This window comes from Anabrus simplex, chromosome 1 (assembly GCF_040414725.1).
Source record: "Anabrus simplex isolate iqAnaSimp1 chromosome 1, ASM4041472v1, whole genome shotgun sequence".
Lineage (NCBI taxonomy): Eukaryota > Metazoa > Arthropoda > Insecta > Orthoptera > Tettigoniidae > Anabrus > Anabrus simplex.
In genome coordinates, this window is record NC_090265.1 from 675479488 (window position 1) to 675497923 (window position 18436).

Genomic DNA, 18436 nt, shown 5'->3' on the forward strand with positions numbered 1-18436 from the left:
CATGTTTTAATCCGTATTGAAATCTGTTGATATACAATAATAAAGTTTTATTATGAGTCCACCTGTTCAATACTTTATAATGTTGTTACATTTAAAATAACTTCATTAGTTAAAAAGTTATTGTTACCGAGTTTTTGTGGTAGTTAAGCATGAAAGAAGGTGCTGGGTGGTGAATAGGTCTCAAGCTACTAAAGAGAAATTAAATTTTAAAATTTAACAAGGTTATATTTTCTTTTCAAAATTAGGTAACAACAAATAGAACAGGTACTTAGTAGCCGAAATACAACTTGAAATGTACAATTACAGGGATTAAAGAATTTGGGCTTCGAGCCCTGAAAACACAATTCTTGAGCAACTAGCTCAACTTTCCGATATACAAATTTTAACAACGGGGCAGAAAACCCCATTCATCCCTAGGAGCCCCTGGCTCCGAATTACACAGAAAAGCCTCCACGAGGCATATGACCCTCCATTTTCAAAAGAGCGATCCGCTCTTAAAATTTAAGCCTCTCAAAGGCCACACCAAACTCTACCTTCAAGCTGTCCTCTAAGGACGTATTTACAGGGGTAAAATACCCAAACTACGGAGGTCTATTACATGAAAAGAAGGTTGATTACATGACCTCTAAAATAACAATTTGAGAGGAGGCGAACTTGCACTCCTAATACACTTTGTTTTTTTAAAACCTAATCTGGCTCTGGGCCACTAACGCAAGGGCTAATCCCATACTACAGAGGTGACTTAGAGAAGAACACTTTACATTACATAAACGAAGAATAGTTTGAGAAAATAAGTTCACCTCAAAACAAATGTGAGTGGGAGCTCGAGAGGGTTAGCACTCTCTATCCCAATATGTAGGTTTACAAGAAAAAGATGAAAAGAGTAATTACATTTTAGGAAAAGGTTACATGATGGAAATGCTTCGAACCCGCCGCGAGTGTTAAACTGCCGACCTAGCAAGAAAAGAAGTTATTAATAGGCCATTACCTGGTGTTGAACGGCTGAAGAAGAAAGAGGCGCTTCCCGCCTCCTGCTATGTACTTAATACACTGAAAGATGGAACAGAAGTGGCCCGGAGACCCCAAAATCAGCAGTTTATATCCTCTCGCGGAAGATTCTAGGCGTTAGGGGAAATAAAACACCCTCCCACAAAATCTTTATTGGTTCGGGAAAAGAAACCCCTACATAGAGGAAAAAGAAACACATTATTGGTGGAAAATTAATTAAAGAAATTCGGGATTGGCTAGATCCAAACTAAGGGGAAAAAGAGGGGTATACAGCCAACTTAAACAATAACAGAAAGAAATTTAACAAGAAACAAACTTTTGAAATAAAAATTTCTCCAACAAAATAGTTCTTTAACTCCGCACTAGGTCGCACTATTGTTGATCTTCAGTAGTGTCCTCTAGAAGAGAAAGTTCACACTTCTTACTTCAAGCGAAACAAAAACACATCAAAAGTGACACAGTTCAAAAACTCAAAATTTTCCACGTGGTGACATCTTCTGAGAAAGTAGAGAATTAATAGAATAGATAAAGTTCAACCTTCCTCCAGAAGAGGAGTTTCAACTGGCGCAACTTTTAAATAAACAGAGTAGAGGTGTACCGCCCGGTACAGACCTCCCCCCCCAAAAGTTCCTCCAAGGGGTAACACAGAAGAACATAAGCTTTGTTTCCAAAATAAGGTCCAAGTTTTGATGTTGATATTAAGATTAATTGCGGAAGCATTTATAAGATTTTAGTAATTTGGTTGGTTGCAATTTCAAAATTTTGTTGTTGCCGGTGCAGTAAAGTTTTTCTGTTGTAGTAGTTGAATTTCTGAAGATAAACCTTTAATGCTTAAAAGGTGAAGAAAAGTTTTGCAATGTCCACCAAATATTATTGTTAAATTCCCAAATGTAATTATTGCTTATGGTGACTGTCCATGTAGTTGATGTAGATTGAGTCGGATGGCCAGACCGGCCGTTGCAGCTTGCGTCCAACGGAGGCCGCTCGGACCCCTCAAGTACCCTGAGATACCGCTCGCCCGCACTATGAGGGGAGCAGAGGTGTTGAAGTACGCCGCGCCCGCGGTGAACAGATACAGGCTGCGGGCATGTAGCAGGTCGTGCGCCGCACATCAGCCTTGGCCGGGAGGTGAGCTCCGGCTCGCCGTGCACATGTCGTCCTCGCTGGAGAGGAGGGGGCCCATCCCCCTCCCCAGTCGCTGCACGGCGCTGCGCGGCTGCGGGGGCGCTGAAACATTAAAGCTAGGCGGCAGAATTGTGTTGGACAATTATTTTCTTTGAGGGTACAGGCTTGTAGAGAGAGTGAGGGGCCAGCGGCGTGCAGATATTCATGGTATTCATTAAGCCACTGTGTAGAGTGGAGCAGGAGACGGGAGCGTGGTAATGGCCGTGGCAAGAACAGGATGGCAGTTTAACGGGTCGGGGCAGGTTTTACATAAGGCTTACATCTAAAACCAAAATATTACAGAAGGGGCAGAATGCCATAAAAGTGAAACTCAAAAAAAAATATAACCTTCATATCCTTTCAAAATAATATGGAGCAAGTTAACACAGAAATTACACCGGTTTCACCTGGGACAGGTGAACTCTAAATATCCTCTCGGTGGCTGGATTACTTAGCAATAAGGTAACCGGCGTAAGAAAATCGAGAATGATACAAGGCCCATGAAATCTGGGGGCAAGCTTGCCCGCGGGAACAAAATTTTTGACCATAACCTGGTCACCTACCTTCAAAGTGGTGGGTCTCCGTCCACGATCATACCTTTCCCTAACCTTTTCATGAGACACTTTAAGATTAGCTTTAGCCTTCTTCCAAAGATCTTTAATGTTGTCCGGATCTATTGTCTCGGGCAGAATGTCATTCAGAGACCAGAGGTTAGAGAGCGGCGTGTTGGGAACGAACTTAAACATCAAAGAAGCTGGAGTAAATTTGTGAGATTCATGAACCGCCGAATTCAAAGCAAAAGCTAACCAATGCAGGGACGTGTCCCACCTAGAATGATCTTCATGATGATAGGCAATAAGTGCGGACCTGAGATTGCGGTTAACCCGTTCAGCCAGAGATGGTTGAGGGTAATAAGCAGATGTAGTTACATGAGAGATGGACAAGTCAAAACAGAATTTACGAAACAGATTTGATGTAAAAGCTTTAGCATTATCAGATACAATGTATTGGCACGGACCAAAAGAAGCAAAAATAGAATTTAGGCAAGTAATGGTGGACTGAGCGGTAGCCAGCTTAGTCGGGAATAACCACGAAAATCTTGTAAAACCATCTACACATACAAAGATGAATTTGTTGGCATTCCCCTTTGACTGGGGGAAGGGTCCCACATAATCAATATACAGGCGTTCCATGGGGCGCGACGCTTGATGCGAAGACAAGAGGCCTACCTTGGTGGACATGGTTGGTTTACTGATCAAACAAGATTTACAAGCTTTTACAAGTTCTCGAATTTCACCGTCCATACCCTTCCATATGAACATTTCACGAATCTTTTCACGAGTTTTAAAGATTCCAAGATGCCCCCCCAATGGGGTCTCATGATAGTATTTGAAGATCATAGGTACAAGAACCGCTGGAACAACAACTTTCATCAACTTATCATGCCTCGAAGGGCAACATAGAACACCATTCCTCAGAACATAAGGGACAACATGTTCCCCAGAAGAAAGGGTTTCCATTATAGGAGCCAGCGTCGGATCTTCACGTTGGTATTTCTCAATATCCCTAAAAAGCATGGGAGCACCTGTTAAGATGGCATTAACACCAGATAGTATGGACTCGGAAGGTGATGAACTATCGACCGGTTCGTGGGTCTCGACGTCGTTATGAAACATACGGCTGAGTCCATCAGCAACAACATTTTCGGTACCTCTGATATGTCGTACATCAAATTGGAAGGCAGAAATACGGATGGCCCAACGGGCTATACGACCAGTACGACGCGGCCTACCTAAGACCCAGCTTAAGGCTTGATTATCTGTCTCCAGGTCGAATTTGACATGTTCCAGATAGAGACGGAACTTTTCTAAGGCGAATAAGACTGCCAACCCTTCGAGCTCATAGATGGAATACTTTGCTTCTTGAGCTGACAATGTCCTAGACGCATAGGCGATGGGTCGCCTCCCTAGTTCAGTCTCTTGAAGAAGAACTGCAGCTACTGCTGACGACGATGCGTCGGTTTGGACGATGAATTTCTTCGAGAAATCAGGCATAGCAAGTACAGGGGCATTACAGAGAGCTAATTTCAGATCTTCAAAAGCGGCTTGTTGGGAAGGTCCCCACTCGAATTTGATGCCTTTCCTACGAAGAAGGTTTAAGGGCGCCGCTCTATTAGCAAAATTAGGAATGAACTTCCTGAAGAAGTTCACCATGCCAATGAACCTGGCGATACCTTTAATGTCCTTAGGAGGTTTAAAATCACGGATGGCCTGTGTTCTAGAATGATCGACAGCTACCCCATCGGGTGACACAATATGCCCTAGGAATGACATTGAGGGCTTAGCAAAGGCAACCTTGGACAACTTAACAGTTAACCCAGCCTTACGAAGGCGATCGAGAACTTCTCGCAGATGATCTAGATGTTCTTCAAAGGTCTCGGAAAATACGACGACATCATCCAAGTAGTGATATAAGTACTCAAATTTGATGTCGGAAAAGACCCTATCTAGTAGCCTAGTGAGCACAGCTGCCCCCGTGGGGAGCCCGAAAGGCACGCGGTTGTATTCGTATAAGTTCCAGTCCGTGGCAAACGCTGTAAGATGTTTAGACTCTTCGGCAAGGGGAATTTGATTATAGGCCTGATTCAAGTCCAAGATGGTGAAGAACTTGGCCTTACGAAACCATGAAAAGCAAGAATGAAGGTCGGGAAGGGGCACAGATTGCAACACCACCTTCCGATTGAGAGCCCTGTAATCAATGACAGGCCTGAAGCCTCCTTGGGGTTTCGGGACTAGAAAAATAGGCGAAGAATACGCTGACTTAGAGGGCCTAATAATACCATCCTTCAACATCTGATCGATGATTTCTTTCAGAGCCTTCATTTTAGGTGGAGATAGCCTATACGGTGGAAAACGGACAGGAATCGAGTCCGTGACCTCAATTTTGTATTCAATAAGGTCAGTAACACCAAGAGTATCAGAGAACACCTCGGGAAACGACTGACACAGTTTCCGAATACTATCAGCCTGCTCCTCAGGTAGATGTCTAAGGTCTAACAACATCTCATCCTGGGTAGGCGAAATAGATGAACATGATACAGAATTACACTTTAATAGTGGGATTTTATACTTAGAAGCAAATTTGAATGTGCACGACCTAGACCGGAGATCAAGCACAAGACCAGTGTGAGAAATAAAGTCAGCTCCCAATATAATGGGGCAAGACAATTGCTTGGCCACAAACAATTTAACTTTCCATGTAAACTTAAAAACACGAATTTTGACCAGTAAGGAACCTAGAATTTCTAATGGAGATGAATTAGCCGAAACGTATTGAACAGGAGAAGAGACATAGTCAGGGAGTTTACAAACAGATTTCAATTTAGAATACCAATCAGCCGAAATAATGGAACAAACACTGCCTGAATCTAAGAGAGCTGTTATAGGCTCGTTATTTAACTCAATCTTAAGAAAAGGAACAGGTGCGGGGGTATCCGCCGCAATCCTAAGACACTCTCTGGGGCATTCAAAAAGAAAATTTGAAGATTGCTCATTCCCTGAATTCTCGACCCTTTTGCCCGGGGCTGAGCCTTGGAAAGCAGAATTAGTCGACTCAGCCGAAGCCGCTAGTCACTTTTTATTATTGGCATGGGTGGAATTTGCACCAGAGCAGGAGGGGGTGCTATTTGAGTTTGGGCAATTCTTGGCGATATGTGAGAAAGCCCCACATTTAAAGCAGCCTTGTGATGAACCAGCTCCATTCCTAGTCCCACTTGGCTTGATCAGTGGACACTTGTTGCGCAGATGGTCAGGCGACCCGCAAGCATAACATTTACGGAGATTGACTGGTCGGCGAGGTGGAGGCCGAGTGTTACTAAAGGAAGGCGGGGGTTCTTTCGCGACACGCAAAGAATCGGCGTATCTAACTCCTTCCGCTGAGACGGCCAATGCTTCAAGTTCAGAGAAAGTTTGCGGGCATGCCGCAAAACACAAATATGATCTGTAGGATGGCGAAATACCTTCTACAATAGCCTGCACAATCTGATCTTCAGGAAAGTGCAGAGCAAACACCCTAGTGTAGAATTTGATATCTTGTATGAAATCAGCCAAGTTTTCATCCAAGCGCTGTACACGGTAATAGTACTTCTGAATCAGGGAGGACCTGGCCCTAGCCGGGATGAAGTTAGCTAGCAAATGGGCATGGAAATCCTCAATAGATGATTGCTCGGCAATGGCTCTTACGATTTTATCAGAGAGAATACCAATAGCATACGGATAGATAATTTGCAAAATTTGACATGGCGAAAGAGAAAAAACAAGAGCATGATCCTGAAATTCCACTAGAAATCTTAAAAATGAAATTACGTCACTGGTGGTGTTGACGGAAAACTTAGAGATACCTCTAAGCAACATTGCCAATGGATGAGGCAAGCTACTGAACCCAGGTGACATAGTCGTTAAAGGTTTCAATGGCAAAGAAGTTAATTCAGAGCGGATGTTACCCAATGACGCACGGCGTTCAGATTCGTTGTTCGATGGGGCAGAGATAGTTTGAGCAGCAACGGTTATCCTATTGACTTCTCCCTGAGGAGGAGGCTCTTCATCACTACCTACGTTCACAGTGGCGGGTTGATCAGTTTTGGGAGGAACTTCGCCGGTTAGCAATTGAGTGACCTTATTAGACAATTCAGAAATAGTTTCAAGGAGCGTATTAGCGTCCTTCCTCTGAACGTCATTCACCTTTAGAGACAACAGATCATTAACTCTATTTGCAAAGTGATACAGCCTGCCTTGCACACGCTTAATTTGATTAGGAGACGGATCGTTTTCATCAAAAAAGCTGACTACAGATGCTAGCCCAGTAATATTCTCGACGATCGTGGAAAGAGAGTCATCAATTTCTTTCTCTCCCAAATTGGGGATGGAAATGGGCAAATCAAGGGACTCTCTAAGCTTGTTGGTGTCGATTGCAACCGTGCCTCCAGATTGCACATTTCTGATAGTTAACTCGTATATCAACTCCTCTTTGCGCAAATAGTTAAGGAGGAGAACATCGCGAGGGCCGGGCATGATGACAGAACAATTTTGAAAAACTCAAAAAAAATTCCAGCAACTGAGACAATTGTTAGAGTTCGAATCAAAGCAATGTTTAGCCGTCAAAGGGGCTAAATTGAGACCCATTCAACCACGCTCTGCTACCACTTGTTACCGAGTTTTTGTGGTAGTTAAGCATGAAAGAAGGTGCTGGGTGGTGAATAGGTCTCAAGCTACTAAAGAGAAATTAAATTTTAAAATTTAACAAGGTTATATTTTCTTTTCAAAATTAGGTAACAACAAATAGAACAGGTACTTAGTAGCCGAAATACAACTTGAAATGTACAATTACAGGGATTAAAGAATTTGGGCTTCGAGCCCTGAAAACACAATTCTTGAGCAACTAGCTCAACTTTCCGATATACAAATTTTAACAACGGGGCAGAAAACCCCATTCATCCCTAGGAGCCCCTGGCTCCGAATTACACAGAAAAGCCTCCACGAGGCATATGACCCTCCATTTTCAAAAGAGCGATCCGCTCTTAAAATTTAAGCCTCTCAAAGGCCACACCAAACTCTACCTTCAAGCTGTCCTCTAAGGACGTATTTACAGGGGTAAAATACCCAAACTACGGAGGTCTATTACATGAAAAGAAGGTTGATTACATGACCTCTAAAATAACAATTTGAGAGGAGGCGAACTTGCACTCCTAATACACTTTGTTTTTTTAAAACCTAATCTGGCTCTGGGCCACTAACGCAAGGGCTAATCCCATACTACAGAGGTGACTTAGAGAAGAACACTTTACATTACATAAACGAAGAATAGTTTGAGAAAATAAGTTCACCTCAAAACAAATGTGAGTGGGAGCTCGAGAGGGTTAGCACTCTCTATCCCAATATGTAGGTTTACAAGAAAAAGATGAAAAGAGTAATTACATTTTAGGAAAAGGTTACATGATGGAAATGCTTCGAACCCGCCGCGAGTGTTAAACTGCCGACCTAGCAAGAAAAGAAGTTATTAATAGGCCATTACCTGGTGTTGAACGGCTGAAGAAGAAAGAGGCGCTTCCCGCCTCCTGCTATGTACTTAATACACTGAAAGATGGAACAGAAGTGGCCCGGAGACCCCAAAATCAGCAGTTTATATCCTCTCGCGGAAGATTCTAGGCGTTAGGGGAAATAAAACACCCTCCCACAAAATCTTTATTGGTTCGGGAAAAGAAACCCCTACATAGAGGAAAAAGAAACACATTATTGGTGGAAAATTAATTAAAGAAATTCGGGATTGGCTAGATCCAAACTAAGGGGAAAAAGAGGGGTATACAGCCAACTTAAACAATAACAGAAAGAAATTTAACAAGAAACAAACTTTTGAAATAAAAATTTCTCCAACAAAATAGTTCTTTAACTCCGCACTAGGTCGCACTATTGTTGATCTTCAGTAGTGTCCTCTAGAAGAGAAAGTTCACACTTCTTACTTCAAGCGAAACAAAAACACATCAAAAGTGACACAGTTCAAAAACTCAAAATTTTCCACGTGGTGACATCTTCTGAGAAAGTAGAGAATTAATAGAATAGATAAAGTTCAACCTTCCTCCAGAAGAGGAGTTTCAACTGGCGCAACTTTTAAATAAACAGAGTAGAGGTGTACCGCCCGGTACAGTTATATATAGAACATTTTTGACAAACTTAAAACTTATTCTATTAGAAAAATCATAAAATATATCTTACTGATTTTGATTTTGAGATTCACAGGTGGATTCATAATAAAACTTTATTATTGTATATAAGTGGTATGTTCCGAGCTGTCAGTGGAGAGATGGCGTGGGAGGGCATCAGTAGACGAATAAGTTTGGATGGTGTCTTTAAAAGTAGGAAAGATCACAATATGAAGATAAAGTTGGAATTCAAGAGGACAAATTGGGGCAAATATTTGTTTATAGGAAGGGGAGTTAGGGATTGGAATAACTTACCAAGGGAGATGTTCAATAAATTTCCAATTTCTTTGCAATCATTTAAGGAAAGGCTAGAAAAACAACAGATAGGGAATCTGCCACCTGGGCGACTGCCCTAAATGCAGATCAGGATTGATTGATTGATTGATTGATTGATTGATTGATTGATTGATTGATTGATTGATTGATTGATTGATTGATTGATTGATTGATTGATTGATTGATTGATTGATTGATTGATTGATTGATTGATTGATTGATTGATTGATTGATTGATTGATTGATTGATTGATTGATTGATTGATTGATTGATTGATTGATAGGAGACCTTTCTAGAGTGTTACAGTTTCTTGTGCGAGTACTGTACGTGGTTTATTACGTTTCTTATCAAGAAGACATCCTCTTTTACGTAATTTATTTACTAATCTATGAATCGAAGTCCGACCTGGAACTTGAACATCAAGAAACTTCCCCTGAAATAATCTCCTCACAGCCCTCGCACTTTCTGTACGGACGTATGAATAGTCAATGAATACTCTTTGGGGAACAGAATACCGATACCCGACATCAGCCACCTGAGCCATTTCACTGAATGCACACACTGTTCTAATGGCACCAGCGAAACACGTGCCACGTTTGCAAACGTTCCACAAAGACTGAAACCTGGTGCAGTAGTGTGGCCTTGAGTACATCCGCCACTGTAATTTTGTCACCAGCCACTTCACTCACTCAGGAATTCCCGTGAACAGGATGGAGTCGTTCCGCTTTATTCTGCTGACCCAATACAATTTCTAATCATTAGATTGCATTCTAAAAGACCGAATTCAATTCCAAACCTCTCCATAGTACTCATATGAAGTGAAGGCGCTGTTGATGATGTCTATCCACTGCACCAACTGTACATCACGACTAATATGTGCTGACAGAGGTAGTTAACCTACATGTGGTTACAGTGTTGCCAGATTGCCACTCTTCAACCTCCTTTTTCTCCCGGATATACTCGCAGGATGAACTTTTGTGAGAGACATTTTTTTATTGTTGGCATGTGAGGAGTCACGCTGCAATGGCCGAGTGCACGAATTTCGCTTCACCCTGTATATACTCATATTTACTAGAGAAAAGATATTTAAGAGATAATGGATGAACGAATTATGATTTGAATTGAGAATGGGCAGTAAAATGTAGTCAAAAAAAGGTCAAGTTGCAAAAGAAAATGCTAAGACCTAAAAGATTCTAAAAAAGGGACCTATAAGCCAAAAAATGCTGAAAATGAAAAAAAAAAAAGACTGACAAATCTCATCATCTTATGGCCTACAATGACCCAGAATAAACATGTATTATATTGGGCCTCATCTTAGAATGCTCGAAAAAATAAATATTTTCCTTAACTTCCAATCCCTAGTAATTAGTATTGTATAGAACAAATAACAATTATCCTGATAGCTCCTCACATTCTATGAGCAAGTTTTTAAGCACGTACCACAGTATGGTCCATCAGCAGCAACCTTGGCATTACTTGTGCAGCGGCATTTTCTTTCATAACATTCCATATTTTGATGACCACCTTTCTCAGTGTAACACCCTTCGAATTGCATAAAATCGCAGGCTTCATCTAGTCCTGAAAAAGAGGAAGAGAAAACCTTAAACATTCTTGCAATACCCCAGAACAATATTACCACAGCATCAAGATATGAGGTAAAAACATAAACAAAAGGTAGTGATAATAATTCATGAGGATATCACACAGGAGAACATCAAAAGTATACAAAACTGACAAATCAGAAGACATGATGGCATTAAATGAGGAACCCTTCTGGAAAACATGTTATGTCCACCAGAAGTTTTATATTCCGGGTAGTCCACTGGGCCCTTATAATTCACAAACAAATTTGTACTTCAACACCATCTAGAATTTGGTCTACTGTATTTTATTTAACTGTTGTATGATTTCCTCTCAACAATTCGATACAGTATCTCTTCATTCGTGATTCACTCTACTCATCTCACCTCTAGCATTCTTTTGTAACACCACATTTCAAAATCATTCATTCTCATTCTTTCTTTTTTCTTTGCTATTGGCTTTACATCGCACCAACACTAATAGGTCTTATGGCAACAAACGGCCGTGGCCTTAATTAAGGTACAGCCCTAGCATTTGCCTGGTGTGAAAATGGGAAACCACGGAAAACCATCTTCAGGGCTGCCGACAGTGGGATTTGAACCCACTATCTCCTGGATGCAAGCTCACAGCTGCGCGCTTCTAACCGCATGGCCAACTCACCTGGCTTCTCTTTCTTTGTAAGCTGGTTATCTTCCATGTTTCACTTCCATGCAACACCACGCTCCAGACAAATGTCTTCAAAAACATCTTTCTAATTCCTATATCAATGCTCGAAGTAATACGTCAGTACAAAGTCTCCTTTGTAATAATAATAATAATAATAATAATAATAATAATAATAATAATAATAATAATAATATGATGGCCACAGCTACCATGTGTAAGCATTTTAATTTTCATGCCATCTGGCTGCTTGCTCATCAATCCTATACAATGAGACACATACATATTACATAAATATCACCTAGTTTCGCCCAGCTTTATATGCAGTATTCAAGCAGTCCCTTGAACAGATGGTAGTGGTGATTATTGTTTTAAGAGGAAGTACAAATAGACAACCATCCTCTTTATAACACTAATCAGAGAGGAAAAATAGAAGGGATCCGATACTTTGAAAAATGAAGGCATCGGTCAAAGAAAAGCAAGGGCCAGAAGGGCATGAAAATTACTCTGAGGAGATTTCTTATTTTTTTGGGAACTTTTTTTTTTTTTTTTTTTTTGCTTAATGTCGCACCGACACAGATATGTCTAGGAAGTGGAAGGAAGGGGCCGGGTCCTTAATTTAAGGTACAGCCCCGGCATTTGCCTGGTGTGAAAATAGGAAACCACGAAAAACCATCTTCAGCGCTGCCGACAGTGGGGCTCGAACCCACTATCTCCCGATTACTGGATACTGGCCGCACTTAAAAGACTGCAGCTATCGAGCTCAGTTTTTTGGAAAATGTGCACATTGAATGTAGTTATAAGGGCTTAAGTGAAACTCTGCATTGATTGACATTAGCGCTCGTACTGATGCTTAAGTGAAACAATGCATTAACTCATATTAGCGCTCATAGTGGTAGAAAAAAGACAAATAGCTAATCTAATGGACTGGAAAATGATGATTAAGAAAAGGAATAAATAAAGAATATATTCTCATACTTGATTATATTTTATTTACCTAAAATTTGTAGCTCATATCCCTAGGATGTTTTCAACATTGAGTTGCTTGCCTGAAGAGTATGACGTTGGCTCCAGTATTACAAAAGAATCGTGTGTTGTTGTCATTGTAATGTAGGCAGTGTTGACGTATTTATGTCTCTAAACTAAGTCTGATTTTTTTCATTGTCACTTCATGTCCTTTCCTGGCAAATTCTATTTTGTACCCATTTTGTGTTATGTTATTTTATCATTGTGTGTGCGTACAGTGTTTGTATTGTCAAAGAGTTTTTATATCATTCCACATGTGGAGTTATTCTTTAAAGTATTTGTAATTAGCTTACTATTAGTTTGTTCATAGTTATTACCTGAAGGTTACTTTTAGGCTGGTTTAATTGCAGTTGTTAGTGATTGTCACTGAAATACTAACTGGTTATTTTGGGTATTTTTAAAATTTTGTGTTGCAGTTCCCAGCATTTATTTATTGTGTTCTGCTTCAAATAATCATGTCGTAATTTTGTTATTCACATCTACAGTACATGAACTGTTGATGGTAGGTAGCTTTTGAGTAAAAGGCAATGAGAGAGGCATAGTACTGCCCATTCTTGGCAAACATTGTTTGGTGGTGTTTGTTTTATTTTCTGTAGTTCAGCACTTTGCCACTTTATGGCTAAAATGGAATAATTACATTATTTACTTATTAATAAATTCTAATGAGCCAAACGCTCATATGCAGGAATTGTACAATACAATTTGGTAAGCATATACAATTAATATAATACACTAGAGTCCCGTTAATCTGAACCCCGTTAATCCGAAAGTCTGGTTAATCCGAACTGAAATATTCAATTTTTAAAAAATATCCTTATTGAAATGAAAGAACATATAACAGAATGAAGATTTACTTGCATTTTCATCATCATCATCATTTCCCTTTATCCAGCTGTAGCCGGGTAGGGGCAAATATGGTTCCTCTCCACTTTCTTCGGTCTTTCCACCACTCCTCCTCCAACACTGTGTCCCAGTCCAGGTTTCTTTCTATAATGCTGCGTTGGATGGTATCCTTCCATCTCAATCGTGGTCGTCCACGGCCTCTCCTTCCTTGGATTTGCATTTCCATCACCTTTTTTGGCATTCTTTCGTCGCTCATTCGCTTTATGTGCCCAAACCATCTTAGTCGGCTCTTCTCTATTCTATCATTCATTTTTTCCACTCCAATTTCTTCCCGGATTTTCTCGTTCCTTATTTTGTCTCGTCTACTCTTCTGTATCATACTCCTCAAGAATTTCATTTCGGCTGCCTGTATTCGACTCTCATCCTTCTTTGTCAGTGTCCAAGTTTCTGCTCCGTAAGTTGTTATGGGTACGTAATACATCTTGTACATAGTATCCTTTGCTTCCATTGGCACATCTTTGTCCCATAACATATTTATTACACTATGATAGAAACAACTTCCAGCTTGAATCCTTTTACTAATCTCAGCATCCAGTCGAGCATTCTCCATTAATTCACTCCCCAGGTATTTAAACGTTTCCACTACTTCCAGGGGCTTGTCTGCAAGTCTAATCTGACCTTTCCCTTCTTTCTCCCCTCTCGTCATAACAAGAGTTTTACTCTTTTCTACACTTATTTTCAATCCACATTCTTCAATCTTCCCATTCACCACATTCAACTGTTCTTGAACCTTCCTGTCGTATTCTCCCCAAATCACAATATCATCTGCAAATAACATCATGTTCATTTCTCTTCCTCTATATGCTGTTGCTGTTCTCATGATGTCATCCATTACTATTGTAAACAGGATTGGTGATAGAACACTTCCCTGTCTCAGCCCACTAGTTATTTTGAACCAACTTGTCCTGCCAACTTGTGTTTGCACGCAACTACAACATTCCTTATACAATGCCATGATCATTTTTATTAATCCCTGTCCAATTCCTTTTTGCACCAGACTGTCCCAAACTTTCGTCCTAGGGACACTGTCATATGCCTTTTCAATATCAATGAATGTCATTACCATATCATTCCCGTACTCCCAATGCTTTTCCATTAGTTGTCTCATAATGAAAATGGGCTCTATTGTTGATCTTCCACTTCTGAAACCAAACTGATTTTCCTGTATCTGCTTCTCAACCCTCAACCTTATTCTATTTATTCTATTTACTTGCATTTTATTAGTCATATTTTACTAGAATACAGTAACTTAATGTAAACATGGCCTAATTACACATCATAAACCATCAATCACTGGTCGTTTATCTTTACAAAGTCATTTAGTTTCTTTTGCCATAGTGATGGGAACCTACTCGAAAATGCAGTGTCAAACCAGCGTCTCATAAACATCACATCAGTGGGCGTAGCAGCGGAGTGTTGCTCGACGTAGCGTATGGCAATTTCTAAGGTGGCCGCGGCATCTGAATGTGACACTAGTCGTTCATTGTGGTCTTCTTCGTCGTCACTCTGTTCTCATCAACTCCAGATTCTTTTTCCACCATAGCTACAATTTCTTGGTCTGTTTGTTATTGATGACAGTCAGCTTCCATCCATTCGCTAATGTCACTTTCATTGGCTTCCTCACACCCAGGAAGTTGGTTGAACAATTTCAAGGAGATTGACATTTGCAGATGCTTCCGCTGCACTCTCGATGAATGAGAGACTCGGCCACAATTTCTTCCGCGTTTTCCTCTTGAACTGCTCACTGTCACCCTCCCTTGCCTCTGCTGCCCAGTAAACCACGTCCTTTACATTCAGGTTCTTCAGTTTTTGAAGAATAGTAAGTGAACTGTCATTCTCAATCACAACCGGTACCTGAGAATTTTCCGTTTATACACAAGTTTTACATTTTGCGGAACGCCCTGGTCCATTGGCTGCAATATCGACGTAACATTAGGAGGCAAGAAAATTGCTCTTATTTCACCACAAGTTAATTCACTCAGTCCGGTGGTGTTTGAAGGTGGTCAAATACGCCAGCCTCGTGTAAGTAGATTTACTGGCACGTAAAAGAACTCCTGCAGGAGAAAATCCCGGCACTTAGGCGTCTCCGTAAACCATAAAAGTAGTTAGCGGGACGTAAAAACAATAACATTATTTTTAGAAAATATTTTTCCGGTTAATCCGAAAATTTCGTAATCCAAACAGACTCCGGTCCCAATTAGTTCGGATTAACGAGACTCTACTGTACTTGTACATTGACTGCAAATAAGTTAATTATGTTATAATGTTCTTTAATCTGAAAAATTCCAATATTTCCTGTATGTTACAATCACAAAATTCATCTACTTATTTAGGTACTGATTCCATAGCACTTTCTTTAATTTAGTTTAATAATAATAATAATAATAATAATAATAATAATAATAATGTTATTTGCTTTACATCCCACTAACTACTTTTGCGGTTTTTGGAGACGCCAAGGTGCCAGAATTTAGTCCCACAGGAGTTCTTTTACATGCCGGTAAATCTACCGACATGAGGCTGATGTATTTGAGCACCTTCAAATACACCGGACTGAGCCAGGATCGAACCTGCCAAGTTGGGGTCAGAAGGCCAGCGCCTCAACCATCTGAGCCGCTCAGCCCAGCTGAAATAAATAATTTAGTTTTGAAAGCTGATAGATTAGACATTGATTTTAAATCTCTTGGATGATGATTATATGATCGAATGGCTGAGAACTACAGTTGCCATAGTTATATGAGTGTATTTGAAAGAGAGCTATCTCACCTGCTTGTCGTGTGTTATATGAATGTCTGAATTTAGCGTGTAGTCACTATCGTGCAGGACACTGTTTAGTTTAATTTTGTGCATTAATATTGATGATCTAAAAGGAGTGCACAAATATAATGGCATTTAACTGTTAGAATCCAACTCTGGAAAAAAAAATTATACATGCTGTACTCACCATTCTTCTTCAAACAGGCAGTTCCATTGTAATAGGCATTACTTTCACAAGCACACTTCCCTTCTCGACAGCTTGCAAACTGTCCGTTCTTCGTCATACACTCTGCAGGATGTGAGCATTCCTGTCCATATACTTTATCTGTAACATGAACAAGAAGGACGGTTAAAGTAAATATACTGTATAGGGTAGTAAAAATCAGAGGCATCAACTAGGGGAAGGGGATGGGCGAGGGAGGGGCAGCACTACCTTGTGGAGAAAAATTAAATGTTTATTCCATTTTAGCTGCCTAAATGTAGGAATTATAAAGGAAAGTAATTTATATAAACACTGTTGTCTGTTACCTGAATCTTTCCTTTAATTTCTTTAAACATTAAAAATGACTTAGCAGAAATACACACAGAATGTCATTCAACAAAGTTAACTGATTTGTACAGCACCACAGCAAGTAGCAGACACTCATGCAGCAGTGTGTTGAAGCGTGATTAGTATCTGATGGCCCAAAATCTTAGTTGCGCACTAAACGAGTTTTGTATGCATACAAGTCCATGTGCTGTACTGTGAGTAAGAGGGGGAGGAACGTTCACTTTGCCAGTTGCTACAGAAGTGTTCACATTATCTCCTGGCAACTACCTAAGTGTGACAAGGCTTCATTTTGCAACCAATAGCCCAGAAATAGTTAACCTGTGCACTACCACCCTTCCCCTACTTTCCCCTCCAAGCTCGGAGCTTCGCGCAGGTTTGTGCCATGAGATAGTACTGTAATTGCACTTCTATTATGTGCTGTGAGGAAGGAAGCAGGAGTATATTTTTGCCAAGGTCATGGTCAGTGAGGTATGATTCACCCACCTTCTGCATGCATTCGTCAGTCTGGCAGTCTCACACAGTCAAATGTGTATGTGTAGTTGTATCTAGTGTGTGTTACATTCTTAGTATGTAGTCAAATACTAAATGGCTTTTCTATTGAATAATCATACTATACTTCTATTTAATTGTAATATGTGTAAATGTTCCTTTGATAAAAGTTTTATTGCACAGTATTGAATCAAAATCAATCAATTACCACTGATCTGCATTTAGGGCAGTTGCCCAGGCAGCAGATTCCTAGCTATTTTTTACCTAGCCTTTGTTTTAAATAATTGCAAAGAATTTGGAAATTTATTGAATATCTCCCTTGGTAAATTATTCCTATCCCTAACTCCTCTTCCTAAAAATCTCAACAAACAGACAAAAACTATTACTGCAGTTAAGTTGGTAAACTGTCAACCTTTACTTTTCTGTCCAAATTTGCTCTCTCACCAGGTGAGTTGGCTGTGTGATTAGGGCAATGCAGCTGTGAGCTTGCATTCGGGAGTCAGTGGTCGAACCCCACTGTCGTTAGCCCTGAAAATGGTTTTCCATGGTTTCCCATTTTCACACCAGACAAATGGTAGGGCTGTACCTTAACTAAGGCCACGGCCACTTCCTTCCCACTCCCAGGCCTTTCCTATTCCATCATCATCATAAGAACTATATGTGCCGGTGCGACATAAAGCCAATTGATATAGATGTTGATTCCCATAGGGAATCTGAAATATTTGTCCTGAATGAGCAAATTTATAATACCAATATAAATGGTCCGTTATTGGACATTATAAATTTTCCAGCTAGCTCATTCTTGGTTGCCAGCGTTTCGCCCTCGTGTGCTAGGGTGGGCTCATCAGTTGGTACCTAGCACACCTAGCTAGCTGGAAAATTTATAATGTCCAATAACGGACCATTTATATTGGTATTATAAAGCCAATTGTCAAAAAAAAAAAAAAAAAAAAGAGAGAATTTTGCTCAGTTAGCTTCAAAAAATTACCATTTTGTAGCTTTCTTTCTTGTAAGTTGTATTTACAAAGGTCACATCCAAACTACACCACATTAATTTTATACTATATTCGATAAAACAAACAACGATGAAATGTGGCCTGTAGCTCCATCTTGTTGCATCCTATGTCGTTTCTGGCACAATAAACAATGAATGAGGTATCAGTATCTCTCTAGAAGACCTGGTCCGCAGTTTTTGGATTCTGTGCAGCATCTTCAATGAAATAAGGACCCAGTATTCCACGAGCGGTCATGTAACACCTGTTTG

The 18436-nt window shown here is 40.3% G+C and overlaps 1 protein-coding gene across 2 annotated transcripts in view; it reads right to left on the reverse strand.

Annotated features, from left to right (window-relative positions):
• The window catches only part of LOC136857304 (multiple epidermal growth factor-like domains protein 11), a 216760-nt gene that overhangs the window by 11788 nt on the left and 186536 nt on the right, over window positions 1-18436 (reverse strand). For both annotated transcript variants that reach the window (XM_067135877.2, XM_067135878.2), the window contains 2 exons: window positions 16321-16458; window positions 10644-10781 (listed from right to left, as the gene is read on the reverse strand). In XM_067135877.2, the coding sequence (XP_066991978.1) occupies window positions 10644-10781; window positions 16321-16458 (276 nt within the window). The remainder of the gene's footprint in view (window positions 1-10643; window positions 10782-16320; window positions 16459-18436) is intronic.